The sequence below is a fragment of the Eschrichtius robustus genome, chromosome 14, assembly GCF_028021215.1.
Source record: "Eschrichtius robustus isolate mEscRob2 chromosome 14, mEscRob2.pri, whole genome shotgun sequence".
NCBI lineage: Eukaryota > Metazoa > Chordata > Mammalia > Artiodactyla > Eschrichtiidae > Eschrichtius > Eschrichtius robustus.
The window spans coordinates 16,538,705-16,562,606 of NC_090837.1; the positions used below are offsets into that span (position 1 = coordinate 16,538,705).

The 23,902-nt window shown below is 38.7% G+C and overlaps 1 protein-coding gene across 5 annotated transcripts in view; it reads left to right on the forward strand.

Moving 5' to 3' along the window:
• The window catches only part of TMEM116 (transmembrane protein 116), a 216,037-nt gene that overhangs the window by 85,064 nt on the left and 107,071 nt on the right, over nucleotides 1-23,902 (forward strand). For 3 of the 5 annotated variants that reach the window (XM_068563797.1, XM_068563794.1, XM_068563796.1), the window contains 6 exons: nucleotides 2,776-2,825; nucleotides 3,751-3,834; nucleotides 4,176-4,314; nucleotides 6,274-6,418; nucleotides 6,969-7,042; nucleotides 7,817-8,261. In XM_068563797.1, coding sequence (XP_068419898.1) covers nucleotides 2,776-2,825; nucleotides 3,751-3,834; nucleotides 4,176-4,314; nucleotides 6,274-6,418; nucleotides 6,969-7,042; nucleotides 7,817-8,023 — 699 coding nt within the window. In that variant the 3' untranslated portion in view covers nucleotides 8,024-8,261. Of the gene's footprint in view, nucleotides 1-2,775; nucleotides 2,826-3,750; nucleotides 3,835-4,175; nucleotides 4,315-6,273; nucleotides 6,419-6,968; nucleotides 7,043-7,816; nucleotides 8,262-23,902 lie in introns of those variants that run through there. The other 2 variants (XR_011076384.1, XM_068563795.1) reach the window with 1 other exon arrangement.

The following is a 23,902-nucleotide window of genomic DNA, read 5'->3' on the forward strand; positions in this document are numbered from 1 at the left end:
CTTACTATGCATACAAATGCAGTATTGAGACTTCTCTTTATAACCCATGCTATGACACTAGTTCCAAGAAGACAAACTCTATCCCCAAATTTGCCCCCACTGCCTATTATTCTGTCATTATAGCTTTATATCAGGAGCCTTGAAGATTTGTTTTTCATTTTTGAGTTCTCTTTTAAATACCCCAGGAAGACTTCGGCCCTAAACTATTACTAGTAAGCTTTTTACCAGAGATTCATTGACAGTGGATAAGAGCAACAGTTAAACACAGGATAGCCACCTGATGATGGATAGAGGATAGAATAAAAAGAGAAGAAGAAACGTGAGTGGGAGAGGTCACCAAAGACTAATTTTACTTATTTCCCATTTTACCTGAAGTCGACACTGGCCATTCTACTTTAAATCATTTGCTATTCCTGATCCAAAGTTCTTAGGGCAAATCAGTTACCCACCTCTGATTATTGATTAATTGCTCACTTAATCCTTATTGATCCCTAACAATGGCATTCCAGAATATAATATGATCTCTGCCTTAAAATATTGGATTGGCCAAAAAGGTTATTTGGCTTTTTCCGTAAGATGGCTCTAATAGTGCTTACTTGTCTTTAAGTTCATTTGAAACAATTTTGTTAGATCGTATTGTGACAGCTGTCATATCGGCGTGCATTTTTTAAAAATTGATCAAAATTGGTGAGTTTTTGTGTAGCCATTTTAATATTGAAGATGGAAGAAAAAAAGCAACATTTTCGGCATACTATGCTTTATTATTTCAAGAAAGGTAAAAACGCAGTGCAAAAAAAGATTTGTGCAGTGTATGGAGAAGGTGCTGTGACTGATCGAATGTGTCGAAAGTGGTTTGCGAAGTTCGTGCTGGAGATTTCTCGGTGGACAATGCTGCATGGTTGGATAGACCAGTTGAAGTTGATAACGATCAAATTAAGACATTAATTGAGAACAATCAACATTATACCACGTGGGAGATAGCCAACATACTCAAAATATCCATCCAAATCAAGCGTTGAAAATCATCTGCACCAGCTTGGTTATGTTAATCGCGTTGAGGTTTGGGTTCCACAGAAGTTAAGTGAAAAAAACCTTCTTGACTGTATTTCTGCATGCAATTCTCTACTTAAACTTAACGAAAACATTTTGTTTTTAAAACAAATTGTGATAGGCGATGAAAAGTGGATACTGTACAATAATGTGGAATGGAAGAGATTGAGGGGCAAGCGAAATGACCACCACCAACCATACTAAAGGCCAGTCTTCATCCAAAGAAGGTGATGTTGTGTATATGGTGGGATTGGAAGGGAATCCTCTATTATGAGCTCCTTCCAGAACACCAAACGATTAATTCCGATAAGTACTGCTCCCAATTAGAACAACTGAAAGCAGCGCTTGAGGAAAAGCATCCGGAATTAGTCAACAGAAAACACATAATTTTCCATCATGGTAACGCAAGACTGCAAGTTTCTTTGATGACAAGGCAAAAACTGTTGCAGCTTGGCTGGGAAGTTCTGATTCATCTGCCGTATTCACCAGACATTGCACCTTTGGATTTCCATTTGTTTTGGTCTTTACAAAATTCTCTTAATGGAAAAAATTTCAATTCCCTGGAAGACTGTAAAAGGCACCTGGAATAGTTCTTTGCTCAAAAAGTTTAAAAAGTTTGGGGAAGATGGAATTATGAAATTGCCTGAAAAATGGCAGAAGGTAGTGGAACAAAATGGTGAATATGTTGTTCAATAAAGTTCTTGGTGAAAATGAAAAATGTGTCTTTTATTTTTACTTAAAAACCGAAGGAACTTTTTGGCCAACCCAGTAGAAAAAATTTTGTTTTCTATCATATGAAGACATTCTGTTCAAAATCTCTCTCTAAACTCCTAGTGGGTATGGGCCATTCTTCTGTAAGTTGTTTTACAGTGTCTAATACAACTGGGAATTTTTGAAATGTTCTTTCTTCTAGATAGGTCTTACATTCAAAGGGCTTTTTTGACTCTGCCCTATTATACTAAACCTGGCCTATAATGGTTTCTGCTGGTCGTCTTATACATAGACTTTTACTCCACCCATATGGTCTGAAAAGTCTACACCTCCCTTGATCTAAAAGAGGAGAGGATTGAACTATTATTAGAAGATGAAGGATTATGGTGTGATTTCATATTTGCCTTTATTCTTAAGAGAATTTGTTGTGGTATCCAAATCTTATATTAAGCTACTTTCTACAGGCCCTCTTTGTGGCTTTTGGTGTACTTTTTAGAATATAGTAATACAGATAAAATTCTGTTATCTTCAGTGCTAAGGAACTATCTATTTCATTGAACTTTTAAAAATAAATTTATTTATTTTTGGCTGCATTGGGTCTTCGTTGCTGCGCACGGGCTACTCTTCGCTGCAGCGCGCAGGCTTCTCATTGCGGTGTCTTCTCTTGTTGCAGAGCATGGGCTCTAGGCACACGGGCTTCAGTAGTTGTGGCTCACGGGCTCTAGAGCACGGGCTCAGCAGTTGTGGCACTCGGGCTTAGTTGCTCCATGGCATGTGGGATCTTCCTGGACCAGGGCTCGAATCCATGTGCCCTGCATTGGCAGGCGGATTCTTAACCACTGCACCACCAGGGAAGCCCCCTATTTCATTGAATTTTATATCAAATATTGCTTAACTGAAGCAAACCTGCTGTTGGGAATTTTTGTACTATCAAATGGTAAGTGATGACCTGGTATTTATTGTAATATGATTGGCAATATCCTAAGACGTTACTCAAATTTATTCTTTTCATAGGTTATAGGTTATACCTGTCGAGTTAGTCAAACAGCCATCATTTTGTCAAGGTAAGATTTTTGCTTTCCTTCCTAGCAAGGGTGTAGACTCTCGTTAGTCTTGGGTCTAGGTAGGAACAAATAGGAGGACAATGCCCTTATTTCCATTGATTCTGTCACTCCTGGGTCCTCACAGAGCTTTACTAAGTAAGAAACAAATGTGTGATCATTGATTCCATTTTCCCAGGTAAAATAGGCAAGCAATTTGAAGTTTCAGATTGGGTTTTAGTCCCAATTCTGCCATTAACTATGTGACCTTCAATAAATATTTCCCTTTAAGTCTTTTGACTTCTAATTCCTTTTCATATATCATGAAAAGTTGTAATAGGTGGTTTTCAAGATCTTATTCACCTTTATAACATTGGGTGAGACTCTTAAAATTATTAAGCTCAGAAAGGATCTGGATCTCATCTAAAGTGGTAGTCACATTGAGTTGGTTTTAGACTTTATAACTTTTACTCCTAGATATTTTCCTCTTATAGGGATCTGGATATATTTAGCTGGATAAATAACTGGTTGCTTAAAGCTGAGCTTTGGAAAAGCTCTCAGGAAGGAGCTGATGAGAATGAAGTTATTACTGGTCACCATGAAAAGTGAAACAGACTGATCACAGAGGTCCTTGGTAGATTTTTCATTTCACGATTACCCACTTGGATTTTTAATCTGATCATACAGCTCCCAGAGACTCTCTGTGAAACTCTGTCAGGGTTTATTCACCCAGGTATAAAATACATTCCCCACTCCACTTCCCCAGGAACTTGAAAAGAAGGTATACTTAAAGTTTTTGAGGTACTTTTCTTGAAGGAATTAAAGGTATATGTATTTGTGGAGAGTGGGTGGGGTGATGGAGTTGGAAGAAGGACAGGAGAATATTTTGCAAAGGGAAAATGGCATAAAAAAGTCTGAATATTAGGGTGATAAGTTTTTTTCCTCCCAGCCTGATACCTCTACTATTGATGATACCTGTATTCTGTTTGGGCAATGCCAGTGAATGTTTCCGCAACTTCAGCCAGAGCCACAGGTAAGTAAGGACCAAACCTATCATTTTTATGATAGACTACACCTATTCTTTTCTGTAAATAAAGATTGAAGAAGACTTTGTACATACATTCTGGCCAAGGTGCTTATATTTGAAATGGGCTTTGGGCAAGTTGTACAGTCAAGGCCAAAAATATATAAGCAGAAATATAACACAAAATGACTAGATGATAATGTGTCGGTGAGAAGGAACAAGGTGTTATGGGCAAGGCTTAGCTAAGTGATAAGTTAAATTACATACTCATTAACTTTTGTTACACCAAATAGGTATCTCTCTGGTCTTATACCTGTAGCAGCATTCCTGACCATTGATTCTCTTCCTAGGTGTATCCTGATGTACTCACCACCAACAGCCATGGCTAAAGTCCTGCCTTCTGCCAACACATCAGTCTGTAGCACACTTTATTTTTATGGGCTTATCATTTTCCTGGCCAGCTTTCTACTCAGCCTCCTCACCATTGTGGTATGGTGCCACCCTACTTGCCTTTATGGAAAGAGAGGGGGCGGTTGGGTGGGATGGGGCAGTATTCCCAGGCCTGGGAAAGATGGGGCGGAGAGGCACTTTTCATAGTCCTAGAACTAAGAAAGTGTCTAGTAGATATTGATAATTTAATTACTACCTCAGTCTTTTGGACTTCCCAAGATCAAATGATGAGTGGGGAAAAGAGCCTATATTCATTATGTGAGAATTATGCTCACTCTAGAAATAATGTGTTCCTGTGGATCCTCATGGAGGACCAGACCAGAAAACTAGTATGTGTCAGGTATATTCTTTATACAGTATGATACTCTGGAACACAGGACATCTTCTCTGTTTTAATTTTCTAAATAATTAAAGAGTTTTCTTTTCTCAGTTCTTTATTGACTATAAATTTGCATTTATGCTAGGTCTAACTGGGTTTAAAGTGCTGAGTGACTCAGACAGTTATTAAATACTCATTTGACATCATGAGAATGATGGACAAGTAATCATCCATGGGACAATACATTATTTATATATAACTGCCCAGTACAGAATCAGTAAGCAAGTGAATATGCCTTTTTATTTGTCATATCTACTTTTCAGTATCATTTTCTCCTCTTTTCATATGCTAGTTCAGGGATTATAAACTATCTGGTTGCAGACCAACTTTATCCCACCGTTTTTTTCTTTTTGCTAGCACAGCTAACATCTGTGAATGAAACACAATTGTGGAAAATTTTCTTTAACAATTCAAAAATAAGTTACAGAGATAGCTAGATCAAATCAACAGCTTTGTAAAGAATGCACAATGACTAGTTTATATTAAAATGGCCTTGATGGTTTTCATTTAGAACTGATTGACAGGAGAGACAGGTCTCCCAAAACCTGGCACCCTAGGGATTCCTGTTTGCTCCTTCAGAATAACCCAGACTTCAGTGGGCATTCAGGACAGGCATTCTGATTCTTTTGTAATCAGCAAACGGTGAACTGATTCTACTAGATGTAAATATTCTCAAATAAGTTCAAGCCTCTTTATGATTCCTATGTCTGTGAGGAAAGGAAACTACATGGCTAACCTTAAGTAATTGGGTTATTAACTTACAGAGTGGATCTGGATTATTAGGAAAAGTTTCAGATTTGGTCAGATTTTATTACCTAATTTACTCCCCACAAAAAGGACATTGAACTGATTTATATTTATTTCATTAACTAAACCGTACTCAAATTGCTCCCAAATGGAAGGGAAAAACAATCTGTTTTCCATCTAAGGGCAAGAAAAGAGTTCCTAAAACTTTTTTTTCTGGGAGTTGAGAATTTAAGCTCTGTCACAGTGCTAAAGTATTTATTTTAGGGGTATTAAGCACAGAACACTTTCTAACACAACCTTTATTTATTTATTTATTTATTTTAAACATCTTTATTGGAGTATAATTGCTTTACAATGGTGTGTTAGTTTCTGCTTTACAACAAAGTGAATCAGCTGTACTGTATATGTAATTCACCATATACATATATCCCCATATCTCCTCCCTCTTGTGTCTCCCTCCCACCCTCCCTATGCCACCCCTCTAGGTGGTCACAAAGCACCGAGCTGATCTCCCTGTAGCACAGCCTTTAATAAAGTGTTTTAAAAGAGAACCTGGTTAGATCTTAGTTTTAACTTCCCATGCATATTGTGATTAACCTCATTGAGAAAAATAAAAGCCTGAGGGTTGATATAAGGTTTATGTATTGAACATATATAGTTTGACTAATATCTGTCCATTTACCTGGCCAAGCAAAAGATCACTCTAGAGATAATTTTCTCTCAAAAAAAGCCTGGTCTCAGATGGTAAAGACAGGAGGATGGTCTTTCCTGCTGTCAGATCCTAAGAGAAGGATCTCTCCAAAATGACAGACTAGACCTGGGAAGTTTTAGTAAGCCTTAGGCAGACTACTCACCGCTATACCCATGTTTAGGTCTTACTCGTTCAAGCCCAGACACTTTATAAGAAGTTTCTGAAATCGACTGGCTTTCTGGGGAGTGAACAGTGGGCAGTGATTCACATTGTGGAGCAGCGAGTACGCTTCTACCCAGTGGCCTTCTTTTGCTGCTGGGGCCCAGGTGAGTATCTTAATGGAAAGATTTGGGCAATGAAAAGGGTAACCATTAGATTGTGGTCAAGCAAAATAGTCTCACCAAGAAGGATGACTACAAATTTCTGTCCAGCATGTAAAATTTACCTTCATTCCACCTGTATCTTCTTATGTTTTAGAAATTAAGAGAATTAGATGTGAGATGATATGAGAGGAAATGTACTGACAGAACTCAGAGATATTAACACCTGCCCTTTCTACTACATAAAGTTAAAGTGTGAGGATCAGATAGGATAATGTTTATGAAAGGGCTTGGTAAACATAAGAAGTTAAGAATTGTAGCTTATGATCTTCCTGTAGTATGTCTTGCCACCATTGCTACTCTAATAATCTGCAAAGTTTAATCAATGAGGAATAGCGGTTGGAGATCTGAGGCCAGTGGTTTATATAACTGGTTAATCTCACTGCTAGTCTTCATTATGCCTATAATTCTCACAATGCTTAGGTGTGTATACTGAAAAAAATTATGCTCAGGCAGCCAGGGCTGGCAGCAAGATTTATACTTTGTGTTTTCACAGCTGTCATTCTGATGATCATAAAGATGACTAAGCCACAGGACACCAAACTTCACATGGCCCTCTATGTTCTCCAGGTAACACCTTCAACATCCAGCATTTCTGTTCTTATACTGTCTTATCCTGTTCTCTTACATTGCCATTATTCAGTAAGCACAATTATTTCCCTTAGGGTATTTCTTTCTGCATTGCAAGAGAGAAAATATATTATTTATATTCAGTTTTGAAGAATGTGGAAATTTCCTCACAGATGAGGTAGATACCTTTGTGAAAGTGCTGCCATGCATTCCAGAGCATGTATATCTCAGGCCTACTTCATTTCATTGATGTGTTTTTTTTAAGGGATGGGTAACAAAAGACAAGATCTACCAGATAATGTTCTTATGAAACTCTGATAGTGACATGATTCTCTCTCACCCAGAGTGAAATGAATGGGGTAAATTAGCTATTCCAGGTGAATGGAGAGAAAGAAGTAAAGAAAAAATGATTCTCTCTTTTCATCCTTTATCAGATTTAAGAAGGGTTTTTTGGGCTATCTAACTATGGTGATAGGGCAGTTTCTTCAAGCCTAACCTGGGAAATGGGGCAATAAGGAGGGACATTGAAACGACTTCATTATCCTTATGTATATACTAAGAAATATGACTAACTCTTAAGTCATCCATAACAAGGTACAGTGTGAAGAGTGAGTTCAGGAAGAGCTAGAAAAATATTTTTTAAAAACTGACACCAAATTTTGATTTTTGGGATAGAATAAATATAACAGTGATTTATAAATAAGGAATGGAAACTATTCCCCAATTCTCTGAAAACCTGAAGGATGGGCTCCATCACCCCTTCATCTCCTCCAGGCTCTAACAGCGTCATCTCAGGGTCTGCTCAACTGTGGAGTATACGGCTGGACACAGTACAAGTTCTACCAACTAAAGCAAGAGGCTCGGCATGATGCAGACACCCAGACACCATTATTATGCTCACAGAAGAGATTCTATAGCAGGGGCCTAGATCCATTGGAGTCTACCATTGCTTTTGCTACTAGCACCTCCACCATTCTTTGAAACTGTAGAACTGGAACATCCAGAACTGGAATGATTCTACACTAATGGTTTGGGAAGAGTGTTTGGGAAGAACATCTTAAGTCTTTTCTAACCGTGCCTTAAACTACGGAAGTGAAAGGGAATGTAGTGCCATGGTTAGTTGCTACTCTAGGTGAAGTGGGTGGGATCTAATCATTATTCTCAGATTCACAAGTAAAGTCACTATTCAGGGAGATGAAGCCACTTTCCACCTAAGAGATAGACTCATATTATTTCAATAAATATTAGATTTGTCTAAGTCTCTTCTACAAGAAATAAATTCCAAGTTATTATTTATATAGAGTATTTCCAAGCTCTCTACTCCATGGTTGTGGGGGAAGTAGTGTGGCATGCAACAACTTTCTCAGGTCTTCACATTGCTATTACTCTCCTTTTGGTTGTACAAAGTCTTGGGTTTACATTCTTTGAAGAGTTTTGGAAACTCAGAAGAAGCAAGGACAGAAGCTGTCAAAAAAAGTGATAGTGGGGGGCGCAGTGGTTAAGAATCTGCCTGCCAATTCAGGGGACACGGGTTCGAGCCCTGGTCGGGGAAGATCCTACATGCCGCGGAGCACCTAAGTGTGTGTGCCAAAACTACTGAGCCTGCGCTCTAGAGCCCGCGAACCACAACTGCTGAAGCCCGCACGACCTAGAGCCTGTGCTCCACAACAAGAGAAGCCACCACAATGAGAAGCCCATGCACCGCAAGAAGAGTAGCCCCCGCTCGCCGCAACTAGAGAAAGCCCGCAAGCAGCAATGAAGACCCAACGCAGCCAAAATAAATAAATTAATTAAAAAAAAAAAAGTGATAGTGGGATCCTCATACACACCACATCCTAGTCTCTTACATATTCCATGCCATTCTAGACCTTAACAATAGGAACCTTCCTGCTCCAGAAAATTAAGGCCAGTCTTTTGAAGTTACCGTGGATAATAAGATTTAAGAGAAATCAGGACTAAAACTCTGAATCAAAAACTTCTCAACTCTCATTTATAAGCAAAAACCCAAGGTAGGTTTCATAGTGCTTGGACGTAGAATTAGGTTGAACCACGTAGAATTAGGTTGAACCATATGAACTTGCCATTTTTGTAGGTGAAAATGGTCTAATATCATCAATTTTACATGGTTCAATCTGGCTGTAAGTGCTAAATATATGTTTATTGAATGAATGAACAGATGAATGAATGACTAACAAGTAGAATTTAACCTTTGGGGAAAGAAAAGATTCCCACACTGAAGAGGCTTATTCATGGGTAGGAATGTTTAATGTTTCTTCCTCTTTAGTCACATAACAAGTGATGTTTGGTCTCTCCAGTTAAGTCATTAACAAGGCCAAACTGAGGCCAGGGCATCAGAAACTGTGATGCCAAAACAAAGGGGAAAGCCAAATGGACAAAAACTGGAATGACAATCAACTAAAACATCTGGAACTAATAATCAGATGCTTTTCACCTGATAAATTCCCTTCGTCAGTGCAAGGCAAAATCCTTAAGATTAGAGAAAATTGACAGGGTAGATTATAATGGGGCATTAGACAGTATACTCTGAAAAGTAAGTTCCAGAGATCTTTCCAAAGGAGTTCTCAATAGAAATGTTAGGGAGCTCAATAATAGCTCTTTAGGTTTTAGGCCATGAGCTTCAGCCTTACTATGGATGGTAACCTGACTTCATTATGTCAAGAACACATCTTGAGGCCTCCCAAGATGTATAGCACAGATTACTGGGTAGCACAGAACAAGAAAGATTGCTTTACCTAGAGAGCTGCTTTAACTTCTTTTAATTTAAAAACTAATAAGAATTCAGCATATAGAAAGGCAGATGAAAGCAAGATTCTCATTTCCGTAGACCTTGAGGAACACCAGAATTAAGGAGTCCAATTCTTAAAATGTCCTATCGGTATCACTTCATATTTGACTTTATTACCAGAAAGAAGATAATTATCAAATGTATGTCAGGTTTGTTCATCTTGCTTCTCTGATGAATTTTTTGCATTGACACTGGTCTTAGATATTCTATAGATGTAGGCAAACAAAAAGATAGTAGGAATGAAAAATAATAAAATGTTAGGCAAGATTGGGATTATCAACTCTTCATCATACTGAGAGTAGGAGGGCCACTATTCAAACTACGTAACCCTTGAATTCACATGTAGGAGGGGCATAGACATAGATACAGTGGCAGTTCTTAAAATTTCTGCAAATACCCCTCCCATGACTCCATGACTTGTCCAGTTTACGGTCATAGTGGAGTATAGTTGTATCTATGCAGCTTTGATTAATACAGATCTTCCTTGAACCACATGTTGTATCATCCTTCACCTCCTCCTCATCAGCCCAGTCTGTAGCTTCAAAAAATCTCTGCACCCCAACTCCACGTGTTCTGCATGGAGAACTGGGTGTTTGATGTTTTTCAAAGCATAGGAGCCTTTGGATGTTTTCACATAGCAGCCTCCCACTTTTTACACCTTTGGCCTTGCACTTGCTGAAGACTTTAAATATCCCTTTAGATTCACTGCCACAGTTTACAAACCTGTCTCCCTTGGTATTCATTAATGTTAGCAACTTTCCTGGGCAACCTTTGTGCCCTTTTCAAAGATTTTAACACACAGATTCTCTAGGCTTCAACCCCGGCCTTGGCAACAATAACCTTGTTCCTTGCAAGGAGTGCCATCTTGCTTGTAGGTATCCGTGTGGCAGCACTTGGGGGTGCCATTACAGTATTCTGGGAGGTCACACTTATCCACACTAAGGTGGCAAGTTGTGGTTGCTTTTAGAGATTTGCGGTTTTTGCAGCAAGATCCAAATGCATAATTTAAACCCTTCCTCAGCTGGCATGAGGGTAGACAACAGTGATCCTTTTGACAGTCAAAAACACTGCCATAGTCAAATTCTTCTCCTTTATCTAATATCTTATTCCCACAATATGGCTTTCAAAAGGAGTTTTGGAGTTCAGTTCTGTTAAATAAGCAGCCCTCTCTGTTCTTATGCAACAGCTGGTGGAAATAGTGGAAGCTGCAGTTGCTGAAGCCCATATCTACAGTAATAAATTCATGCATAGTACAGAGGTGCTGGCCATGGAACTTGCAGGCCACATGGTCATGCTTCATTCCCAAGTCATGGCCAACCTCATGAGCTATGAAAGCTGTGAAATGTGGTGTATCTTCATGAAAGAAAGATTCAGCACTGGTTGCATTCTTGGCAGTGCAGATAACACTGGGAAATGCATGGTCCTCATACTTCCCAAGAATTTGGCCAATAATCACATGAGCAGCAGCATGTTTCACCCCTCTCAAGAGATACCAGTCTTTCCAGTGTTTAAAATTTTGAAGTGTTTCCTGCAAATTCAGGAAGATTTGCACAAGAGTTTTCTCTATCCATATCCCTAACCCAGTAAGCACCGCTTTCACATTATATCCTTCGTGTACCTGTTGACCAGAGCATGGACATCTATTAACATCTTTGTGGTCTTGGTAACATTATTATTCCACATTTGGAATCACTTATTGTCAACCACAGTCAACTTGTACATACTTGGGAAGTGGCCACATATAGGGCATAGGAACTGAGGAAGGTTCTATTTTTCTCTGAAATTGTGAAGTGCTTAAGAGCTCCTCTTGTTTATCTCCACGGATTACACAAGACTCACCTGATTTTAAAGATATGCTGTAAACCATATGCTCAATATATATAGGCTTGATACCAAAGACAGTGCCATCTAAGGTCAGGATTCCCTTTTGCCCTGAGCAAGTGCTGATTGTCACAAAAGAATCCAGGTCGTCCTCTGAATACTCAGTCATCCTGAATAAAAGCAAAACTAGTTTCCCATTTTGATGTGTATAAACAGGGAACTTCTTGACAAATAATTCTTTCTTTTGCTTCAACTTAATAGTATGCCATTTTCCTTGTTTGAGCAGGACATTGGACACCTTTTCTGCTTTTTCTTCTAGTTCTCTGAACATCATCAGGTTCCTAGGGAAGACTATTTCATAATAAAGAGATTCCCACTACAGTGCATCCCTGGAAGAATAGTCACAATTACCAATAAAGTGACATGCAGCTTAATATGGGAAGGGCCCTTTCTCAAATGCCCTAAACGGCATTCCTTGAAGAAACATCACTCCAAACCTTATCCATGACCACTTGATTTCATAGAAGACAAGACAGGGGGCAGGCAAAGTAACTAACTGGGGTTGTCATTGTCATGGCCCAAGTGAAACAGGAAATGATCCCAGACCTCTGTGAGTTGACTTCCCTTGGACCCAGATCTTTGTCAGTGCCACAGTTGTTTGGCCAAAGATCAAAGCTATGCTGCCTGCCAGAAGGATAGCTGCTCCCACCCTCAGAGTATTACATGATGACACCTACCTTTTGACTATGTCTCTTCCTACTTCTCTTGAGCGAGCTCTCTTCTGGAGTGTCCTTACTTTGCAACCACCCTTAAAGAACAACAGTTTTAGTGCTCCTTAGCTGAGCTCCTGCTGTCTTCATAGAGGAGTATACCAAGGAGAGGAAACTTTCACAGGCCCAGCCAGTACAACGAGCCAGGATCAGGCCCCAAGGAAAGAAAAATATATAACCTCTTCCCTTAGTCCCAGTTCCCATGGAACAGCCTTCCCCTCCTGTCATCCAGTACTCTTTTGAGTCATTGAAACTTAAGTTCCAGAGCAGAGGTTTGTGGATTTCTGGGTAGGTCACAGGCCTCTGCTGTTTAATGCCTTTTGCACCATTCCCTACTCTGTACCATACAGCCCATTTCAAACGTCCCATCCTTTTCCTTTTTTTTTTATTATTCACAATATGTTTGTTTATTTGCTCAATCCTAGAATACATGTAAAGTATTTTTAGAGTAACTAACCCATGCCTCTGTGAAAAGCAAATATATGAACTGGAGAACAGTGTTTATTGGGTTGGCCAAACGGTTCGTTCAGATTTTTCTGTAAGATGGCTCTAGTAGTGCTTAGTTGTCTCTAACTTCATTTGAAACAATTTTGGTAGATTGTATCATGACAGCTGTCATATCAGCATGCATTTTAAAAAATCTTACCAAATTGTTGAATTTTTGTATAGCCATTTTAATATTGAAGATGTAAGAAAAAAACCAACATTTTCGGCATATTATGCTTTATTATTTCAAGAAAGGTAAAAACACAACTGAAATGCAAAAAAATATTTGTGCAGTGTATGGAGAAGGTGCTGTGACTGATTGAATGTGTTAGAAGTGGTTTGCAAAGTTTCGTGCTGGAGATTTTTTGCTGGACGATGCTCCATGGTCAGGTAGACCAGTTGGCGTTGATAGTGATCAAATTGAGATACTAGGGACTTCCCTGGTGGTCCAGTGGCTAAGACTCCGTGCTCCCAATGCTGGGGGCCTGGGTTCGATCCCTGGTCAGGGAACTAGATCCCACACGCTGCAACTAAAAGTTCGCATGCCTCAACTAAAGATCCCGCATGCTGCAATGAAGATCCTGCATGCTGCAACTAAGACCCAGCACAGCCAAATAATTAATTAAAATATTTTTAACAAATCGAGACATTAATTGAGAACAATCAAAGTTATACCACAGGAGATAACCGACATACTCATAATATCCAAATCAAGCGTTGAAAATCATCTGCACCAGCTTGGTTATGTTATTCGCGTTGAGGTTTGGGTTCCACAGAATTTAAGTGAAGAAAATCTTCTTGACCGTATTTTGCATGCGAGTCTCTACTTAAACATAATGAAAACATTCTGTTTTTAAAACAAATTGTGACGGGTGATGAAAAGTGCATACCATACAATAATGTGGAGCGGAAGAGATCGTGGGGCAAGTGAAATGAATTACCACCAACCACACCAAAGGCCAGTCTTCATCCAAAGAAGGTGATGATGTGTATATGGTGGGATTGGAAGGGAGTTCTCTATTATGAGCTCCTTCCAGAAAACCAAACGATTAATTCCAACAAGTACTGCTCCCAATTAGACCACCTGAAAGCAGCACCTGACGAAAAACATCCAGAATTAGTCAACAGAAAAATGCATAATCCTCCATTAGGATAATGCAAGACTGCGTGTTTCTTCGATGACCAGACAAAAACTGTTGCAGCTTGGCTAGGAAGTTCTGATTCATCTGCTGTATTCACCAGACATTGCACCTTTGGATTTCCATTTATTTCGGTCTTTACAAAATTCTCTTAACGGAAAAAATTAATGGAAAAAGTTTCAATTCCCTGGAAGACTGTAAAAGGCACCTGGAGCAGTTCTTTGCTCAAAAAGATTAAAAAGTTTGGGGAAGATGGAATTATGAAGTTGCCTGAAAAATGGCAGAAGGTAGTGGAACAAAATGGTGAATACGTTGTTCAATAAAGTTCTTGGTGAAAAGGAAAAATGTGTCTTTTATTTTTACTTAAAAACCAAAGGAACTTTTTGGCCAACCCAATATGTTCAGTTCTTTAGCCTGACAGTATGAGGTTGCAATAATGTTTCCCAAAATTATTTAGATTGGTACTTTTCTATCCAGACCTATTCAGTATGGTCATGTTATTCATTTTTAATTCAGTTAGGGTCATATGTTACTGTTTGTATTTCATTCTGGTTTGCCCCCACATTTGGGATATTGCTGATGATTTGGAGGGAGTATGTGAAATGTTTCCATGATTCTAAAAGTCAGTACTATACAAGAAGGTGTATTCAAAGCCTTTAACCTGTTCCCATGTCCTTATTCTTTCCACCCACTTCTCATTCATCAATCTCAATAGTACTTGGTTTATTTTTCCTGTATTTCTTTCTGTACAAATAAGCAGATACATATATATTTCCTTGTATCCCCTTTTTTCTTATGTAAATGTAGCATAATATTTTCCACTTTCCTTTCTAAACTTAAAGATACATCCTGTAAATCACTCCATATCAGTTTATAGAAATATTCCTCATTCTCTTTTTTATAGCTACATAGTATTCAGTTTTATAGATGTACCGTAATTTATTCAATCACTCTCCTATGTATGGGTTTTTACATTGTTTATATTATTTTGAAATTATACACTATCATCAGCAAATAATATTACACACATATATTTTTGTGGAGGAAAATTCCTAGAAATGAGAAGGTAGTGTTCATGCTAATTGCATATGTAGCTTTGTTTGATATTGCCAAATTCCCCTTCAGAAGGTTTTTGCCAGTTTTCATTTCCATTGGCAGTGTATCAGAGTGCCTATTTCCCCAAAGTCTAAGCAACAGAATATATTGCCATGCCATACATTTTAATTTTCACCAAACTGATAGGTGATAAGTAGCAGGTCGGTATTGTTTAATTTGTATTTTTCTGATTTTGAGTGAATTTGAAATGTTTTAATATGTTTAAAGGCCATTTTTATATCTTTTAATAATTGTCGGTTAATGTTTTTTCCCCTTTTTCTATCAAGCTCTTGGCATTTTTTTCTTCTCAACTTTCTCCCCCTAGCTTTATTGTGGTATAATTCACAAATAAAATTTTATATATTTAAAGTGTACAATATGATGATTTGATATATATGTACACATTGTGAAATATTTATTGTGAATATATATTTTTCTAAAAGGCAAAAAAACTAGAATAGTTAAAATAATTTTGGGAATGAGTAACATGGGAGGGACCACTCTACTGAGTTTCAAGACTGTGTGGTATTGGTGATGGGATAAACACATAGATCAATGGAACAGAATAGAGAATTCAGAAATAGAGAACCCACACATGTATGGTCATCTGATTTTTGACAAAAGGGGAAAAGCAATTCTGTGGAGGAAGGAGCATCTTTTCAACAAATTGTGCTGGAAAATTGGATATACATAGACAAAAAAGAGGAACCTCAACCTAAACCTAACACTTCATACAAAAATCACCTCAAATGGATCATAGATATAAATGTAAAATATAAAACATTTTAGAAGAAAACATAGAATATCTTCAGGATCTAAGACTTGGTGAAGAATTCTTAAACATGATACCAAAAGCATGATCCATTAAAAAAAAATCCATAAATTGGACCTCATCAAAAGTAAAAGCTCTTGTCAAGAACCTTAACTTGAGACAGAGACAAGATGGCAGAGTAGAAGGATGTGAGCTCACTGTTTCTTATGAAAACACCAAAATCACAACTAACTACTGACAAAAAAAAAAAGTGCTGGAACCTAACAAAAAAGATACCCTACATCCAAAGACAAAGAAGAAGCCACAGTGAGATGGTAGGAGGGGTGCAATCATGATAAAATCATATCCCATACCTGCCAGGTGGGCAACCCACAAACTGGAAAATAATTATACCACAGAAGTTCTCCCACAGGAGCGAAAGTACTGAGCCCCACGTCTGGCTCCCCAGCCTGGGGGTCTGGCAATGGGAGGAGGAGGTCCCAGAGAATCTGGCTTTGAAGGCCAGCAGGGCTTGATCACTGGAATTCCACAGGACTGGGGGAAACAGAAACTCTACTCTTGGAGCATGCACACAAGGTCTCATGTGCACCAGGACCCAGGGAAAAAGCAGAGACCTCATAAGAGACTGGGCCAGGCCTACTAGACTGGGCTAGTATTGGAGGGTCTCCTGTGGAGGCAGTGGGGAGCTGTGGCTCATTGCAGGGACAGAGACACTGGTGGCAGCAGATCTGGGAAGTACTCATTGGCATGAGCCCTCCTGGAGGCCGCCATTTTCTTAAGACCTGACCCCACCCCCACAGCCTGAAGACTCCAGTGCTGGGACATCTCAGGCCAAACAACCAACAGGGTGGGAACACAGCCCCACCCATCAGCAGACAGGCTGCTTAAAGTCTTCCTGAGTCCATAGCCCTCTAGACACACCCCTTGGCAAAGCCTTACCCATCAGAGGGACAAGACCCAGCTCCACCCATTAGTGGGCAGGAACCAGTCCCTTCCACCAGGAAGCCCATGCAAGCCTCTTAGACAGCCTCATCCACCAGGAAGCAGACAGCAGAAGCAAGAAGAACTACAACCCTGCAGCCTGCAGAATGAAACCACAATCGCAGAAAGTAAGACAAAATGAGACAACAGAGGATTATGTACCAGATGAAGGAACAAGATAAAACCCCAGAAGAACAACTAAATGAAGTGGAGATAGGCAATCTGCCCAAAAAAGAATTCAGAGTAATGATAGTAAAGATGATCCAAGATCTTGGAAAAAAGAATGGAGACACAGACCGAGAAGATACAAGAAATGTTTAATAAAGACCTGGTAGAACTAAAGAACAAAGAGATGAAGAATACAACAACTGAAATGAAAAATACACTAGAAGGAATCAATAACAGAATAAGTGAGGCAGAAGAATGGATAAATGACCTGGAAGACAGAATGGCGGAAATCATTGCCACAGAACAAAATAAAGAAAAAAGAATGACAAGAAATGAAGACAGTCAGAGACCTCTGGGACAAAGTCAGATACACCAACATTCACATTCTAGGGGTCCCAGAAGGAGAACAGAGAGAGAGAAAGGACCTGAGAAAATATTGGAAGAGATAATAGCTGAAAACTTCCGTAACATGGGAAGGGAAACAGTCACCCAAGCCCAGGAAGTGCACAGAGTCCCAGGCAGGATAAATCCAAGGAAGAACATGCCAAGACACACAGTAATCAAATTGGCAAAAATTAAAGACAGCTCCTCCCCTTGGCTCAGCACAAAGCAAGCATATAAGAACCACAGATGCCTGCTGCTTCCTGGGGAGAGAAAGAGTTGGTAGAGACCCCTAGAATCTCTGGCCAGAGTTATTGGTGGAGGTCTTCTCCTGTATGAGGCCAGCCTATGAAGACTGAGAGAGGTGCCTGGTTTGTCTGATACACAGACTACAACACAGAAAGTCAAAGATATGAAGAATCAGGCAAAGATGTTCCACATAAAGGGACAAGGTAAATCTCCAGAAACTGACCCTAATGAAATGAACGTGTATTATTTACCTGATAGAGGATCCAAAAATATTGTTTTTAAAATGTTCACTGAAGTCAAGAGAACAATGCATGAACAAAGTGAGAATTTCAACACAGAGATAGAAGATATTAAAAACTACCAGACAGAAGTCATGGAGCTGAAGAACACAATAATTGAACTGAAAAACAATTCACTAGAAGGGTTCAACATTAGACTAGATCAAGCAGAAGAAAGGATCAGTGAACTTTGGAAATAATTCAGTCAGTGAAGAAAACAGAAAGAATGAAAAACAGTGAAGAAAGCTTAGGGGACTTTTGGGATATCATCAAGCCAACCATTATAGGAGTCCCAGTTGGAAGAGAGAAAAGACCAGAAAGCATATTCAAAAAATTGACTGAAAACTTCCCAGATATAGAGAAGCAAGTGGACATACAGATCCACAAACCCTAGAGATCACCAAGCAAGATGAATCTAAAGATAATCCACACTGAGGCGCATATATTGTCAAAAGTCAAAGACAGAGAATTTTGAAAGAGGCTAGAGAAAAGCGACTTGTCACATACAAAGAAACATCCAAAAGACTCTCAGTGTTTTTTCCAGCAGAAACCTTGTAGGCCAGAAAGGAGTGGCATGATATCAAAGAGATATTAGCATTCCCTTGTTCATTGCAGCCAAGATTTACAATAACCAAGATATGGAAACAGCCTAAATGTTCATCAACAAATACAGAAAATGTGATATACATATGATACTATTCAGCCTTAAGAAATAAGGATATCCTGCAACATATGATGACATGGATGAACCTTGAGGACATTATGCTGAGTAAAATAGACCAGTCACAGAAATTCAAATACCTCATTTTTCTACTTATATGAGGTATCTAAATTAGTCAAATTCATAGAATCAAAGAGTTGAATGGTGGTTGCCACAGGCTGGGGTATGGGGAAATGGGGATTTACCAATCAATGACATCAAGTCTCAGTTAAGCAAGATGAATAATTTCTAGGGATCTGCTGTACAACATGGTACCTAGAGTCAACAATACTGTGTTGTGGGTGGGAATGAATTGGGAGATAAGAATTGACATATAGGGGCTTCCCTGGTGGCGCAGTGGTTGAGAATCTGCCTGCCAATGCAGGGAACAGGGGTTCGAGCCCTGGTCTGGGAAGATCCCACATGCCGTGGAGCAACTGGGCCCGTGAGCCACAACTACTGAGCCTGCGCGTCTGGAGCCTGTGCTCCTCAACGAGAGAGGCCGCGACAGTGAGAGGCCCGCGCACCGCGATGAAGAGTGGCCCCCACTTGCCGCAACTGGAGAAAGCCCTCGCACAGAAACAAAGACCCAACACAGCCATAAATAAATAAATTAAAAAAAAAAAAAAAGAATTGACATATATATACTAATATGTATAAAATAGATAACTAATGTGAACCTGCTGTATAGCACAGGGAACTCCACTTCGCTGTACAGTAGAAACTAACACAACATTGCAAAACAACTGTACCCCAATTAAAAAAAAATACTGTGTTGTACACTTAAATTTTTGTTAAAAATTGTTGCGTTCTTACCACAGTGCAAAAATGAGTAAGGTAGAAATGTATAATATGGGTACAGAGGATTTTAAATTATACAAAACTATTTGTGCAACTCTATCATCGCTAAATTTTAAAATCCAAAGGAAAATATGAAAAATTCTTTATGGAGGTAATATAATTTTTTAAAATTATTTATATATTTATTTTTGGTTGCATTGGGTCTTTGTTGCTGCACGTGGGCTTTCTCTAGTTGTGGCGAGCGGGGGCTATTCTTCATTGCGGTGTGCGGGCTTCTCATTGTGGTGGCTTCTCTTGTTGCAGAGCACAGGCTCTAGGCACGCAGGCTTCAGTAGTCATGACTTGCGGGCTCTAGAGCACAGGCTCAGTAGTTGTGGCTCACAGGCTTAGTTGCTCCGCGACATGTGGGATCTTCCCGGACCAGGGCTCGAACCCGTGTCCCCTGCATTGGCAGGCGGATTCTTAACCACTGCGCCACCAGGGAAGCCTAGAGGTAATATAATCTTAATTCCCTAACTTGATAAAGATGGCATTTTTAAAAGCTCCGAAATAAATTTCACTTTTTCTGAATGTAGATTAAAATAATTTTAAAAGATATATTAGAAATAGAACCTTGTAGTATATTCAAGGAAAACACCATGCTCAAAAAGAATTTATGCCAGAAACATAAGCATGAGTTTAGCATTAAGAAATGTATCATCGTAATTCATCACACAAAAAGTTAAAGGAGAAATAAATATAAACATATGAATGCATGCCAAAAAGTTGTTAAAATTCACTGACTATTCCTATTTTAAAACTTTAATGGGAAAACAAAGATACTACATAAACATGGTAAAGACCATTTACCAAAATGTAATGCCAAATAACATATTAATTAGTGAAACAATGAAAGTGTTTGCACTTAAAATCTCTTTCCTTTGCCTTTTTGTCCTGGACAATTTGAATTCTCCCTATAGCAGATTCTCCCCAGCATAAGACTTTGTCCTAGAAGACTTTGTCCTTTAATTTTTAAAGTTGTAGACCTCAGACTTCTCTGGCCCCTTCACCCCTTACAATCGACCCCTTGCATTCTCCCCAGAATTGAAGTGTCCGAAACTTTAGTTTCAGGTACTTTTTTTCAAATTGGCTCACTATGCTTTCCAGCAAGTATCTGTTGGATATTTGGTTTTTTCCTGTTCTCAGGTCCAATAGGCATCCCATTACTTCTCTCTGCTTTCTCCATGACAGTTACTATTTACCACTTGGGTCTTGGAGTTATCAGAGTTTGTCCTTATACACCATACCTTGGGATTTGTAAGATGACTTATCACCTTTTTTTGTTGTTGTTTGTAGGGTTTGATTTATTACCATCATAGTGCTTTGTCTGTTTTTATGGGGTGATTTGAGATTTTAAAAAATTGCACTGGTGCTGCCACCTTCTGAAAATCTCCCTTCCTTATATTTAAATTTGTTTCGTAGCCTGTAAGAAATTGAATGCTACATCCTATGGTAAATCAGTTTTTTTCATGGACTGTGATATGGAGCCTTACGGAAAGGTTTTTTTTTTTTAACATAGAAAACCCGAATTCAAGACTCAGTTTGTTTATTTGCAAATTTTGTTATTTTTGTCATTTACTCTCTTTGAGCATCAGCTTCTTGTTTGTAAAGTGGAAATAATATCTATATGAGCTTTTCTGATGATTCAATAATATTTGTAAAAATGCTTTGTAAAATAAAAAGTGCTACACAAGCACAGGATATTATTATCAACTTCCTTCACATATTCCCTTTTGACTGAGAACTTTCCTAGGATTTCCCCTTTCCCATGAATTTTTTCCCAGTTTTATTTATTTATTTGCTTATTTATTTATTTTTATTGAAGTATACTTTATTTACAATGTGTTAGTTTCTGGTGTACAGCAGAGTGATTCAGTTATACATATATATACCTATTCTTTTTCGTATTCATTTCCATTATGGTTTATTACAGGATATTGAATGTAGTTTACTGTGCTATACATTAGGACCTTGTGTTTATCTATTTTGTATATAGTGATTTGTATCTGCTAATCCAAACTCCTAACCCCTCTCCTACCCACTTTCCCCTTTGGTTACCATAAGTTTGTTTTCTATGTGAGTCAGTCCATTTCTGTTTCATAAATAAGTTCATTTTGTGTCATATTTTAGATTCTGCATATAAGTGATATCCTATGGTATTTGTTTTTCTCTTTCTGGCTTACTTCACTTAGTATGATAACCTCTAGGCCCACCCATGTTGCTGCCAATGGCATTATTTTATTCTTTTTCATGACTGAGTGTAGTATTCCATTGTATATATATACCACATCTTCTTTATCCATTCATGAACATCCATTCATGTTCATGTTGCTGGACATTTAGGTTGCTTCCATGTCTTGGCTATTGTTGCTGTGAACATTCAGGTGCATGTTTATTTTTGAGTTAGAGTTTTGTCCAGATATATGCCTGGGAGTGGGATTGCTGATCATATGGCAACTCTATTTTTAGTGTTTTAAGGAATCACTGTACTGTTTTCCATAGTGGCTGCACCAAGGTACATTCCCACCGACAGTGTAGGAGGGCTACCTTTTCTCCACACCCTCTCTGGCATTTATTATTTGTAGCATTTTTAATGATGGCCATTCTGACCACTGTGAGGTGGTACCTCATTGTAGTTTTTAAATTATTTATTTATTTATTTATTTTTGGTTGTGTTGGGTCTTCGTTTCTGTGCGAGGGCTTTCTCCAGTTGTGGCAAGCGGGGGCCACTCTTCATCGCGGTGCGCGGGCCTCTCACTATCGCGGCCTCTCTTGTTGCGGAGCACAGGCTCCAGACGCGCAGGCTCAGTAGTTGTGGCTCATGGGCCCAGTTGCTCCGTGGCATGTGGGATCTTCCCAGACCAGGGCTCGAACCTGTGTCCCCTGCATTGGCAGGCAGATTCTCAACCACTGCGCCACCAGGGAAGCCCCTCATTGTAGTTTTGATTTGCATTTCTCTAATAATTAGCGATGTTGAGCATCTTTTCATGTGCCTGTTGGCCATCTGTATGTCTTCTTTGGAGAAATGTCTGTTTAGCTTTTCTGCCCATTTTTTGATTGGGTTGTTTGGTATTTTGTTATTGAATTGTATGAGCTGTTTATGTGTTTTGGAAATTAAGCCCTTGCCAGTTGCATCATTTGCTAATATTTTCTCCCAGTCCGTAGGTTGTCTTTTCGTTTTGTTGATGGTTTCCTTTGTTGTGCAAAAGATTTTAAGTTTGATTAGGTTCCATTTGTTTATTTTTGCTTTTATTTCTGTCACCTTGGGAGACTGACCTAAGAAAACATTGCTACGATTTATGTCAGAGAATATTTTGTCTATGTTCTCTTCTAGGAGTTTTATGGCATCATGTCTGATATTTACATCTTTAAGCCATTTTGAGTTTATTTTTGGGTGTGTTCTAACTTCATTGATTTACATGCGCTGTCCAGCTTTCCCAACAGCACTTGCTGAAGAGTCTGTCTTTTCAGGACACATTTTTTAACTGCAGCCTAATTGACCTTACAAGTTTGGGGTGATGACTACCTGTAATTGTTTTAAAGTATCCTATAATGCCCAACATACTCATTTAACATTAAAATTTGGTATGTACTGGAAGTTCTCTTACCCTTCACTTACCTACTCATTTCATTAACTGATGTTCTCCATTCTTTCTGTAAAACAGTGACAGTCACAACTCACTGGACATTTAGCATTAGTAGGCTGTACTTTAATATCTACTTTCCTTACGTATCTGCTTCCATCAAGTACCAAGTTATGTTTATTTCCAAACCTATTTGTGCCAGTTATACTTATGACTATGGTACCTATGACTATAGTACCCAATTAAATATTACATAAAGTGTTAAAATGTGACTGTAAAGAGAAAACGTTTTTGCATTGAGTCAAATGATTTGGAAAAGCTACTTGAAAATATATATTATAGCATTAGGTGTGAACACGACAACTGTAAATGGCAGAAAGGCTCTTTAAAAAAAAATCACGAATCATTCTCCATTTACATTTTACTTCCATTAATGAACCAAACAGAAATAAAGGTTCTTACCTACCACATCAAACAATAGTCCAATAGATGAATATTCAAGTTGTTTAAAGTATGTTCATATTAATTTTTAGAATCCCGTTTAGTTAAGCTTTTTGGTTAATCACCTACATAAATACTGTTGATCACTCCTTGAAACACTTTTGCACTTGGCTTTCCAGACGTGACCCTCTCCTGTTTCTTATTTTACCTCCAGTATGGCTCCTCCATACAAAGTCCCAGGGCTTGTACTCTCAACCCTTTGCTGGAACAAAGTTTTTTTTTAATTGAAGAAGATTGTAACAAAGTTCTTACTATATCATCAGGAATATTTAACCCACCATAGAGGTCC